Below are 12,055 nucleotides of genomic sequence, written 5' to 3' on the forward strand. Positions count from 1 at the left end.
AGATAGAGAGAGAAGCAAAGGAAGGCAAAGAAAGAGATGGAGAAAGGAAAGGTCAGAGGAAAGATGAGGAAATAGGGACCAGGAGAAGGAAAGAATAAAAGGAAACAAGCACTTATTAAGTGCCTACTATGTGCCAGGAATTGTACTAAGTGCTTTACAAATATCTTATTTGATTACAACAACAACCTTGAGAGGATTTTACATTTTAAAATATCCTTATTTTACAGTTGAAGAAACTGTGGCAGACAGAAGTTAAGTAATTGCCCAGGGTCACACAGCTAGTAAGAATCTGAGGGAGAATTAGATCTCAGATCTTCTCAACTACAGGCCCATCACTCTGTCCACTCTGCCACCTAATTCCTAGGAGAAAGGTGGAAGAGGAAAGATGGAAGAATGAGGGAAGAGACTGAACAAGAAATAAGAGACAGGAATAGAAAAGAAGAAGAGATGAGATAGGAATTGGGGTAGAATTTTTAAAATAAAACCTCTGATAGGACATATGGTTTCCTTAAAAAAAAGGCCATGAAGGTCACACTTAGGTGGTGCAGTGGAGAGAGCTCTGGGCTTGGAGTCAGGAGGACCTGAGTTCAAATCCACTTGTACAAAGGCATGAATGTGAAATATGGCATGTAAAGAGAAAACAGGTCATTCTAATTGGATCAAAGAAAGAATGAAACATTAATATGAAATAAATTGGAAATTGGTATGAAATTAATATGAAATAAAATTGGAAAGGTACATGGGAGCAAGATCATGGAGGGCCTTAAATGTCATGCTGAGGATTTTATATTGTAATCTTGGAAGCAATTGACAATTTTTGAGTAAGGGGATGACATAGATCTGTACTTTAGGAATATCAATTTGACAGCTCTTCAGAAGTTGTCATGGAAAGGGAAGAGATTAGGTTTGGAGTCAGGAGGCAAAAAACCAAATTACAAAGCTATTGCAATAGTTCATTGGAGAGCTGATGAGCCTGAACTAGGGTAGAAATTGCAGGAGTGGAGGAATTGATATGAGAGAGGTAAAATGAATAAGACTTGGCAACTAACTGATAAGACATGGAAAGAGTCAAGGATAATAGGAAAGTTCTGAAGTAAGCTTGTGAAACTGGAAAGTATGGTGGGTAGTGCCATCAATAGAAAGCTGGAAGTTTGAAGGACAGATGAATTTTGGAGGAAATATAATATCCATTTTAGACATATTAAGTTTGAGAGGCTTATGGGATATCCAGGTAGAGATGTCAAACAGATAGAGCTGATAGAAGACTGAGCTCAGAAGAGAGATTGGGACTGGATTTGGAAGTCATATGTACAAAGATGGGCATTGGATTGATGAATATAAGTGATGGAGTTAATGGTGAGGATATCATCACTAGAGGTGATGATATTCCCAAGTGAGGGAATACCTAAGAGAGAAAATAAGAGGGTCTAGAATGGAACTTTAATGATGCTGATATTTACCAGATGAGGATGAAGACCAAAGAATAGCAAATGAGAAGGGGCAGTCAGAGAGGTACAAGGTGAACAAAGACAAAACAATGTTACAGAAGCTAAAAGAGGAGGAATTATCCAGGGATTGGAGGGGGATGGCAATGTCAACAGCTCTAGAGAAATCAAGAAGGATGATGACTGAGTAAAGGTCATTGGTCTTATTAATTAAGAGATCATTGGAACTTTAAAAAGAGATACACACAAAGAGTTAAAATAAGGGACTCGAGCAGAATCTATTAGGCTTCAGCTGAAGTGAAAAAGGCAGGGGTAGCAATCATGATCTTAGACAAAACAAAAGCAAAAATAGATCTAGTTAAAAGAGATAATCAGGGAAACTTCATTTTGCTAAAAGGTATTACATATGGGGAAGTAATATCAAACATTTTAAAGCAACTTTTTTTCAGATAAAGGACTTATTTCTCAAATGTAGAGGGAACTGAGTCAAATTTACAAAAAAAATGAGGTATTCTCCAACTGATAAATAGTCAAAGGACAGGAACAGGCAGTTTTCAGAAGAAGAAATCAAAACTATTGTCATAAGAAAAATGCTCTAAATCACTATTGATTAGAGAATTAAAATTAAAACAGTTCTGAGGTATCATTTCACACCTATTAGATTGGCTAACATGACAGAAAAGGAAAATAACAAATGCTAGAAGATCTATGGAAAAATAGGTGCACTTATACACTATTGGTGGAATTGTAAAATAGTCCAACTATTTTGGAGAACAATTTGGAGCTATGCCCAAAGGGGTATAAAACTATGAATGCCTTTTCACTCAGCAATACCACTGCTAGGTCTGTATCCAAAGAAGTCAAATAGAAATGAAAAAGAGCTATATGTAGAAAAGTATTTATAATAGCTTTTTGTGGTGGAAAAGAATTGGACATCAAGGGGATGCCCATCAATTGAGGGAAATGGCTAAACAAGTAGTGAGATGATTTTTGGGAATATTATTGTGCCATAAGAAATGACAAACAGGATGGTTTCAGAAAACCCTGGGAAGACCTATATGAACTGATGCAAAGGAAAGCAAGCAGAACCAGGAGAATATTGTACATAATAACAGCAATATTGTACGACTGATCAACTATGAAAAACAGCTACCTGATTAGGACAATGATCCAAGATAATTCTGAACGTCTCATGATAAAAAATGCTTATCCACCTCCAGAGAGGGAATTGACAAACTGTGAGTGCAAATTGAAGTAGAATTTCTCCCTTTCTTTGTTTTTTCTTGCTCTTTATGACATGGCTAATATAGAGATATGTTTTGAATTGATTTCACATTTTTCTTTTCTTGTTAGGCAATCAGGGTTAAGTGACTTGCCCAAAGTCACACAGCTAGTAAATGTCAAGTGTCTGAGTCTGGACTTGAACTCAGGTCCTCCCGACTCCAAGGCTAGAGCTCTCTCCCCTGCGCCACCTAGCTGCCCCGATTTCACATGTTTAATTGATATCATTGTTTTCTTTCTCAGTGGGTGGGGGAAGGAATGAAGAGAGGGAGAGAATTTGGAACTCAAAAATTGAATAAATAAATAGAATAAAATATTTTTTAAAAGGAGATCTTTGTAACACCTTAGAGAAAACCCTATCAATCAAGCAGTGAAATCAGAAACTAGACTGAGCAATTGAGAAGTGCTGAAACATAAGGAATTAATTTAAATAGTTTTTAAAGGAATATGGCTATTTGAGGAAGAAAAAACACAAGTTGAAATGGCACGGTAAAGTGAAGACTTTTTAAGAATAGGAGAAATCTTGGCACAGATAGCTATAGATATAGAAAGATAGACAGATAGAAAGATAGATAGAAGAGCCAGAGAATAAGCAAATATCGAAAATTAGAGAAAGAAAAGGTATGATTGATGAGGCAAGCTCCCAGAAAAGATGAGAGAACAGAGGAGAGGATTGAGAGCATAAGTGGAAGGATTAGCAAATAGGCAAAGAGAAGGCCTATTTCTTATCAGACATATGTAATAGAAAAGAGGCAGGAAAAAAATATATAAGGCTTGTTATGCAGAAATGAAAACCCACTTGAGATTAGATAATATAAATTAAACATGAAGCAAGTTGGCATGGTTGGATTACTCTCCAGGATTACAGTGGATGGTGGAGGTAACCCGTGTTTGGAGTTTGACAGATAAACATAGAGTTGTTAGTACTACAACAAAGAAGCAAGAGTTTCAAGGCTAGCAGATTGTATATGCTTGAACTAATCGACCACAGGGTCAAGAATGAAGGGAGGGAGAGGAGAACAAGAGTTGGTACATACTGCTTTAAGCTTTGCAAATAACTTTACCATCCATTATATCCTTTGAGGCTCACAATAACCTTATGTGATAGGTATGGCATAACTGTCCCCATCATAGCATCATAGAGTTGTGAAAACTAAGGCTAAAAAAAGATTAAATGACCTGTCCATAGTCACACAACTAGTATCCAGAGGTGATATTTGAACCCATGTTTCTCTTGACTGCAAGACAAGTACTCTTCCTCTCTTGAGATAAAATATATATAGGAGGAATCCTTAAAATTCTGAAGTTTAGAGATTGAATTAAAATCATCAGTACTGTACCTGAGCAGAATAAGATTGTATTTTGTATAAAAATACTTGAATTTTTTTTTGTACTTGTATAAAGTATCAGATATTATGCTACTGACCATTGGTCTCGTGAAAAGGAGAGGTCCTGTTTTACTAACTCTTTCTCAGAACAATGGGAGAATGAAATAATTTCCCACACCTCTCATTTCAAAATGGCCTCTTCCACTAGGCAAAGGCTAAGATGATTGATTTGAAAAATGTCCCATGCCTTTACTTACCACTGGTCTATGTACATCCCAGAACGCTCGTTCCTGGCTGTCAAGAATCTTTCTTTCTATCTTGTCTCTTTTCTTGTCAACTCTGTGAACAATGTAGTGGTAAAGGAAATAGGCATTACTTACAATCTTCTCTTGGAAGGGAAAAACCTCACTGATGTGCACCAATAAGCCTGACTCACAAATACTCACTTTGCTTGGGCTTCTGCTTGCATAAAAATAAACTCCCACTTCCGGGCAAACGCTCGTTGTAGTCTAGCCAAGCTCTCCTGAAAACACATCGCAGGTTAAGAATATTTAAGACCATATTTTTCTGCTACAGATTACTTACAGTTAGGGTCAGCTGAAAAGCCAGATGTAGAGTTATTACTAAAATGATGCGTGTGTGCATCTAAGCCTTAAAATAAGCTATCTTCTTATAGGACTTTACCATCATTAAAGAAGTGACTTTTAAAAGTGTAATTAAAAACCTTATGTAATTGTGGTATCTGTAAAGATCATTTTTTTTGTTTGTTTTCAGAATCATGCTAGAAAGTACTGCAGAGATACAATCAGTGCATCTGTCAGTGCTCCCACTTTATACCAAGGAATAGGAAATTAACTCTGGCTATAGATTAGATTACAAGCCAGGACACCAAATTTCCTGGCATGCAATTAAAGGCTGACCTTGGTTTGCTCATACCCCTTTCTCATTCCTTGCCTCAGTTTCAATGATCTCTAACTTGCTTAATATCTGAAAAGAAAGAAATCAGGTTCTTGCTGAAGTCTTTCTATTGATAGAAGCCATTTCCCCTATCATAATGATCTTTAACTCCAAATTGGTAGTGTTGCATAGTGGAAAGAATACTGGATTTAGAGTCAGAGGACTTGGGTTCAAGTCTACCTTTGTCATTTACTACTTGGGCAGGTCATTTAACATCTCTGGGCCTCAGTTTCCTCAAGTATAAAATTAGGAGGTCAGACTAGATGCCCTTTAAGGTTCCTTCTGGCCCTAAATATATAAACTTCTGATCGTAGTCAACTAACATTTAAGGACCTAATATGTGCAGGCATTGTGTTAACATGGGATAGAAAGAAAGGCATAAGCCGTCCTTGCCCTCAAGGAACGTTAGAGTCTGACAGGAGAGACAACATGCAAAATATTATGTACAAACACTACGTACACAGGATAAATTAGGGATTTGGTCTCAGACATTAGCAAAGTACATGGATCAGAGCAGCCATTAAATCCACCCATTCACCCCAGTCCTGTCCAGTTGCTTGATTTGTGCTCTAGAGCCTCATCAGCCTGATGGATGGGGCGAGAGATGGCCAGATAGGGGCAGAACCAATAAACTCTTTATACCACCCAATCCCAATCCCAGCACTCCATGAAGGTGTAAAGGGAAGAGAGTGCAGGCGAAAGCACCTGTGCTCTATTGCTATTTGCTTAAGGTCTTGATTTATGTGAAGCTCTAGAGAAGGTCCAGGATCAGTTACTTACAGCTTCATAGTCTGCTAGCTCCAGCCGAGCTTTGTTTTGCATTGTTCTCTTGCAGAGGTAAACAGCTGAAAAAACAAGCACAAGAATCAATCATTTCCTACCTGTCTCTTAACACCAGGGTCCTATAAATCAAGCTTAAATGTCTTCATCCACTTTTCTTAGAAATTTAGTCTGTATTTTTTTTCCTTCCACCAATCAGAGGTAGCTGGTGGCACACTGAGTAGAGCTCTGTATCTGAAATCAGGAAGTACTGAGCTCCCTGGTCTCTCTCAGACACTTAATAGTTGTATGACATTGGGCAAGTCACTTAATTAGTGTTTGCCTCAGTTTCCTCATTTGTAAAATGGAGATAATAGTAGCACTCACCTCACAGGGTTGTTATGAGGATTAAATGAGATAATAATTGTAAAAAGAACTTAGCATATTGTCTGTCACTTAGGAGGTATTATATAAATGCTTATTCCCTTCAGTTTCTCAAATTATGGTTTCTGATACATTCATTTGTTCATTGAACTTATTAAGCACCTATTATATGCCAGGCATTGCATCAGATACTAGTGACAAAAAGCCAAAAATAAAACAGCCCCTACCCTCAAGGGGTTTACATTCGAAGCAACAAATACCATAATATTTATTTACCAGAGGTCAGACAGAATGATAGTATTCATCAATTAATTCAACATACATTTATAGAATATTGAAAATTCGCAACAGAATGGACACATTTGCTAGTGCATATATGTATGTAGAGAGGCAGGTTGGTTTAGTACAGGGGTGGAGAACCTCAGGCCTCGAGGCCACATGTGGCCTTCTAGGTTCTCAAGTACAGCCCTTTGACTGAATCCAATGATGCACTTGAGGACCTAGAGGGCCACATGTGGCCTTGACGCCGCAGGTTCCACACCTCTAGTTTAGTGGATAGAAAACTAGCCTCAAAACCAAGACAGCCTCAGTAGCACAATATCAATTTGACCCTGGACAAATCACCTAACATCTTAGTGCTCTAAGACACTCCCTAAGACTATATGTTACAGAGGAGGTACCAACCTACCTTGGTATACCATGTTTCTTCTCTTATATCAATGAAATCACAGATCTAGTCCCTATTCCTATGTGGACCTATGTATATACACATTATATACATATATAAATATGCATTTTGTATATATCATAGATAGCTAATAATTATGGAAATAGCTATTATCAATTTCTAAATGTATTTAATTGTCAATTTAAAACATTCTGCTTAAATGAAGTCCCTTCCTTGGGTACTGTCATTGCTAACACTTTTCTGTAAGAGAGAGATCAAATTACATCATTTTATGTTTCTTCAGTAGGCCCAATACCCCAAATCACTTCTTTTTTGGAATGCCAGCTCTCAGGAAAGCATTTCCTTAAGTTACTAAGTGACTAGGCTTTATTAGGGAATTTGGTAATAACGGATGCCTTTTTATTCTTCCCTCTTCACATTCGTGACAAGTGGTGTTTTTCATGAAAGTATTTACTAAGAAGAGGGCACTGTTTCCCTCTTTCCTTATCTCTGTATTTTTTTTTTAATTTAATAGTCATCTTTGAATGTTTCAATATTCATTTAGGCTGATAATACATTTTGAGCCAATGCCAGCTCATCATAGTTAGCAGGGCTTATTGCTTCCAGCTTAAGTACTATAACTCTGGCTTTCCTCATTTCAGCTGAATTCTCTTTGGATAACCCTGAGCATTAGCATAGATGGGGATAAAACCCATTTCTAACTCTTCCATAGTCAGATTTCTGTAGGTGATGCTGAAATGACAGATGGTTAATGATGCTGAGATGATAAAGTACAGTCATCCTGTACAGCATGGATACCATAAATGTTTGTTGTATTTGCATTGCTACAGACAGACCAAGAGTTTACAGAAACATTGTACTAATGAATCAAAGTATCCTTAGCATGGGATTTAGCCAGCCTTTTAAGAGCAGTGTTGTGGTTACTGGCAGCAAGGGAAGATGAAGTCTATAGAAGTACTGCCAAAAGCATTAGCCTTCTTCCCTAAACTTTTTCTTTTTTTCTTCCCTAAACTCTATCAATCACTCATTCTGCTACAGATGTTTCACATGATAATATCAATACTCTTCTAGTTCTTTAAAGTAGTTTTCTTATTCTATTGAGGGCTTTGTCCAATCTATGCAGGTGAAGTGTATGTTTTGGTCTCATCATCAGCGGTGAGTCTTTCTTTCATTTTAACTCAGCATTTGACATTTTACATGACAGTGAACACAACCTTGGCAAGCACACATCTTCCCATTTAATTCCTGGATTGAGTGAGACTTCATAATAATAACAGCTAGCATTTATATAGTGTTTTAAGATTTGAAAAGCCCTTTACAGATATTATCTCAATTTATCCTCCCAATAATGCTATGAGGTAGGTGTTATTGTTTTCCCATTTTAAAGATGGAGAAACTGAGGCAGGCAGAGTCTGAGGGATTTGCTCAGGTTTATACAGATCATAAGTGTCTGAGGTGAGACTTGAATCCAGGTTTTCCTGACTATAGGTCCAATATGCCACATAGCTGTCAAAATAATTTAAGAAATGATCAATATTACATCTTTAAAGGAATCTTGTGTGATTTTGACATATTTGTGGGTAGCACTTCATTGGAGGAGATCCTTTAAATCAATATTTTGCTATATTAGTTTAAAATTAAAAACAAAAAATCCCCCAAAGCTCAATGGGTTATTGTATTATCTGCATGTTTCAGCCCATCGTGTTACTATAAAGATGCTGTTTGGGAGAGAATTTCATTTGCCTGTTCCTGTTCATGTATGTATCAAGTATGGATGCTTTGAGATTGTTCTCACAAAAAACTTTGTAGAGAAAAGAAATAGGTATATGTATCAGTATTTATTGGTTTTTAATCACTTTATTTTATAGTGAAAATTTCCTTGATTTTCTCAGGCTTTTACTATCTTTTTCTCTTCAGATTCCATAAGAATTGATCTCTCACTACCGGTAACATTGTGTCACTTCTAGTACACATCTCCTTTGTATATAATTTGTCTAGTCCATCTGTTCTTGTCATACTTGTTTTCTTTGGCACCATTTCTACTTCTTCATGTAGTAAAATGCCCAATTGTGATGTTAGAGTCCAAATATGGTTACTCTACAGAAACCGATGAAGAGACTAATTTGTTAGCGTCCTACTTTTCATGTTTATCGTTCTCCCAGTTTTATCCTTAAATGTCCTCAGAATTATATGGTTTAATTAGTCACTTGAGCAACTTTCTGTAAACTTTATCTTTTTCTCTATTGCTTGCTGTTGTTCTAAGACTTCTGTTACCTCTTATAATCTGTCACCATTCTATATAATGCGTATTCCCAATGTATTCTTTTAAAAGTGGTATTTCTGTTGCTTTTATCCTCTCTTCTCTTGGCAAGAGATCAGGTATTTGCAGGTCTTTTCTTTCCTTTATTCTAGTCATTGATTTATATTAGTTAAGCTTCGCTTGAAAATAGCAAAAGTAAATGTTACTCTCTGTTATTTTATCCATCCTCCTCACAGCTGTGAAAATAGTCTTGCCTGCTAAAGAACAAAACAAAAATAAAACAAAAAACTGTTGGTGGCTCCTATGATTATATGATTAAGTAGAAGCTCCTCATCTTTGCATTTAAAATTTTCTGTAATCTGGCTCTAATCTACTTGCCCAGATTTTTCATGTTGCTCTTTCTTAAGTGTTTGATATTCTGGTCAAACTGGTCTGTTTGCTGTTTCTCAAATTCAGTATTCTCTCTCTGTGAATTCACACAGGTTTAGATCCAAAGTCTGGGGTGAATCTTATCTCTCCTCATCAGAGCTCCTTGGAATTTTTATCTTCCTTCATGGCTCCTTCCACCTGTGACCTCTCCCACAAAATCTCATCTAACCTCTCCAATTGTGGGTTCTCTCCATGTCCTCTTGTTGCCTTGTATTCACTTGCCTATGTATATACTGTATCTGCCGATTAGATTGTAAACTCCTTGGAGGGAGGATCCATTTTCATTTATGTCTTTATATCTATGGTCCCTCATGTAGTGCTTTGCTTACATACTCTGTGCTGGGTGTTCCATAAATGTTGGTTGAATCAAAGTGATAACTGTATTAAAAACCCATGGCTCTGTAGGAAATATGTCCCTAATTATATTTCTTCTCTTGTTTCCTTTTGGATTTGTTGTTGGCATAATGTGGTCAAGTCCTGACCTTGTGTTGTCCTTTAATACCTTTCATTTTAGAGCTGTTACCACAAACAAAGTCCAGCTGATATAATGGAGCAAACAGACCAGAGATGGAATAAATATCTGACAACAGTGTTTACTCTATTTTCACCTGAGAGTATTTCATGCAATAAGGTCAAAGTGAAAGACTACAAATTACCTGACTATGCAGACTTAGAACTCCTAGCAACCTGGTTTGGTTTTAAATACATGACTCCACATTCCTACTTTATGATTTCCTCTTAATCCAAGCGTAGGGCCTCTTAACTAGCCAAGATTGAAAACAAAAACAAAAAAAACAAAGGAGGGGAAATGGTTCTTTATATTTTTTTTTCTAGCGACCTCTCATTCTTGAAGAACCTCAGACAAAGGCTTCTGCTCTAGAGTCTATGGTGGCTGCCATGCCAAGACATGTTTTATGCATCCAGTTTTCTAACCCTTTGGCTACAGAGAGTGTTTGTACATGTGCAGGCCCCTTGAAGCTGCAGCTTCATAAAAGACAAACTACAGCTTTGTAAACATTTACTTGGATAATTTTTGCTTCCCTGCCTGGAGTGTTGCCTTTAATCAAGTTTCCAACACCTGGCTCCTGAGATGCTATTTTCAGATTCTGCACAGATCAGCTCTTATCTGTCTCTCCTCCCTCATCATCAGTCTCGACTTGATGATTTTATCCAGACATGTAAAGCTTCTCTTGCAGCTTCCACATCCAGCTTCTTTAGGGAAGCTGATTCTGAACTGTTAGGTGATATCACAAGTAGGGGGAGCTCAGGGGTTCCTTACACTAGGCCTGTGCCTGCAGTGAAAGTTGACCCTTTGCCCTCCACTCTACAGGCTCTCTAAAGTGATTGTCCTCCTGCAAGTTTAGAAAGGGTTAAGCAAAAAGCAAGGTCTCTGCACATACAGATTTTAACATTCAAAGAAAGATTAAGTGATGAAAACTTCCACTGTTCCCACCAGTTGATTTGATAATGGCATAAAGAAGGGAATAAGCAGAGGCCAGTCTAGTAGGGATGAACTCAGCTTCAGTGTGACCACTGTGAATTGCAAACTGCCTCTCAAACCTGGGAGTTTTATTATAGCAGGTTCACTAAGTATACAGGATCTTACCACTCTAGATCAGCAGGAGGGCATCAGCAATCAGCAGGTTGTGAAAGTGCATTTTTAAGTGGAAAATAAAGAAAACATGTAGCACTTTCAGGAAATTTTAGGAAGGACACTGACATGAAACACATGCAGAAAATAATAATGATGATGATGACATTGATAATAGTAACTAGCATTTTAAGGTTGACTAATGCTTTTTATATGTTATTCCATCTGATCCAGAGACAATGTCATGCAAGGATCATTTGCAGGAACTCAGAGTGCTTTGCCTGCATAAGAGAAGACTCTGGGGAATATGATAGCTATTAATGTATTTGAAGGGTCATCCTATGGAAAAGGCAGCTAGGTAGTACAATGGTGCCCAGACTGGAGTCAGGAAGACTTATCTTCCTGAGTTCCAATCTGTCCTCAGACATTTGCTAGCTGTGGAAACCTGGGCAAGTCATGTAACCCTTTTTTTGCCTCAGTTTCCTCACCTTTAAAATGAGCTGGAGAAGGAAATGGAAAACCACTCCAGTATCTTTGCTAAGAAAACCCCAAATGGCGTCATGAAGAGTGGGACACGACTGAAAAATGACTGAACAACAACCTATGGAAAAGGGGATTAGATTGTTCTGATTGGATCCAGAGAACATGGATGTAAATTTCGGAGGCATATTTCTGTTCCATGTAGGGAACAATTCCTGATAATCAGAGTTGTTAAAAATGTAATAGGATGAATGAAGAAGTAGTCAATTCTCCAACACTGGAGCTTTTGGGAGCTTCTGATGTAATGGCTACAAGGTGACTTTTGGGAGATGGTATAGATAGAGAGAGGATTTGTATTTATATAGGGATTATACTAGGTGGCCTCTGAAATTCTCCATCCATCCAGAATTTCTGGGATAAACAGCTTACTTAATTTAGGTAGCAGGTAGGGTG

At 37.4% G+C, this 12,055-nt stretch overlaps 1 protein-coding gene across 6 annotated transcripts in view; it reads right to left on the reverse strand.

The window, feature by feature from the left end:
- RGS7 (regulator of G protein signaling 7) overlaps positions 1-12,055 on the reverse strand; it is a 668,840-nt gene that overhangs the window by 130,603 nt on the left and 526,182 nt on the right. For all 6 annotated transcript variants that reach the window (XM_020982050.2, XM_078156253.1, XM_020982049.2 and 3 more), the window contains 3 exons: positions 5,792-5,856; positions 4,501-4,577; positions 4,312-4,393 (listed from right to left, as the gene is read on the reverse strand). In XM_020982050.2, coding sequence (XP_020837709.1) covers positions 4,312-4,393; positions 4,501-4,577; positions 5,792-5,856 — 224 coding nt within the window. The remainder of the gene's footprint in view (positions 1-4,311; positions 4,394-4,500; positions 4,578-5,791; positions 5,857-12,055) is intronic.

Source organism: Phascolarctos cinereus, unplaced genomic scaffold (genome assembly GCF_003287225.1).
Source record: "Phascolarctos cinereus isolate Bilbo 61053 unplaced genomic scaffold, phaCin_HiC Scaffold_5;HRSCAF=322, whole genome shotgun sequence".
Taxonomy (NCBI): domain Eukaryota; kingdom Metazoa; phylum Chordata; class Mammalia; order Diprotodontia; family Phascolarctidae; genus Phascolarctos; species Phascolarctos cinereus.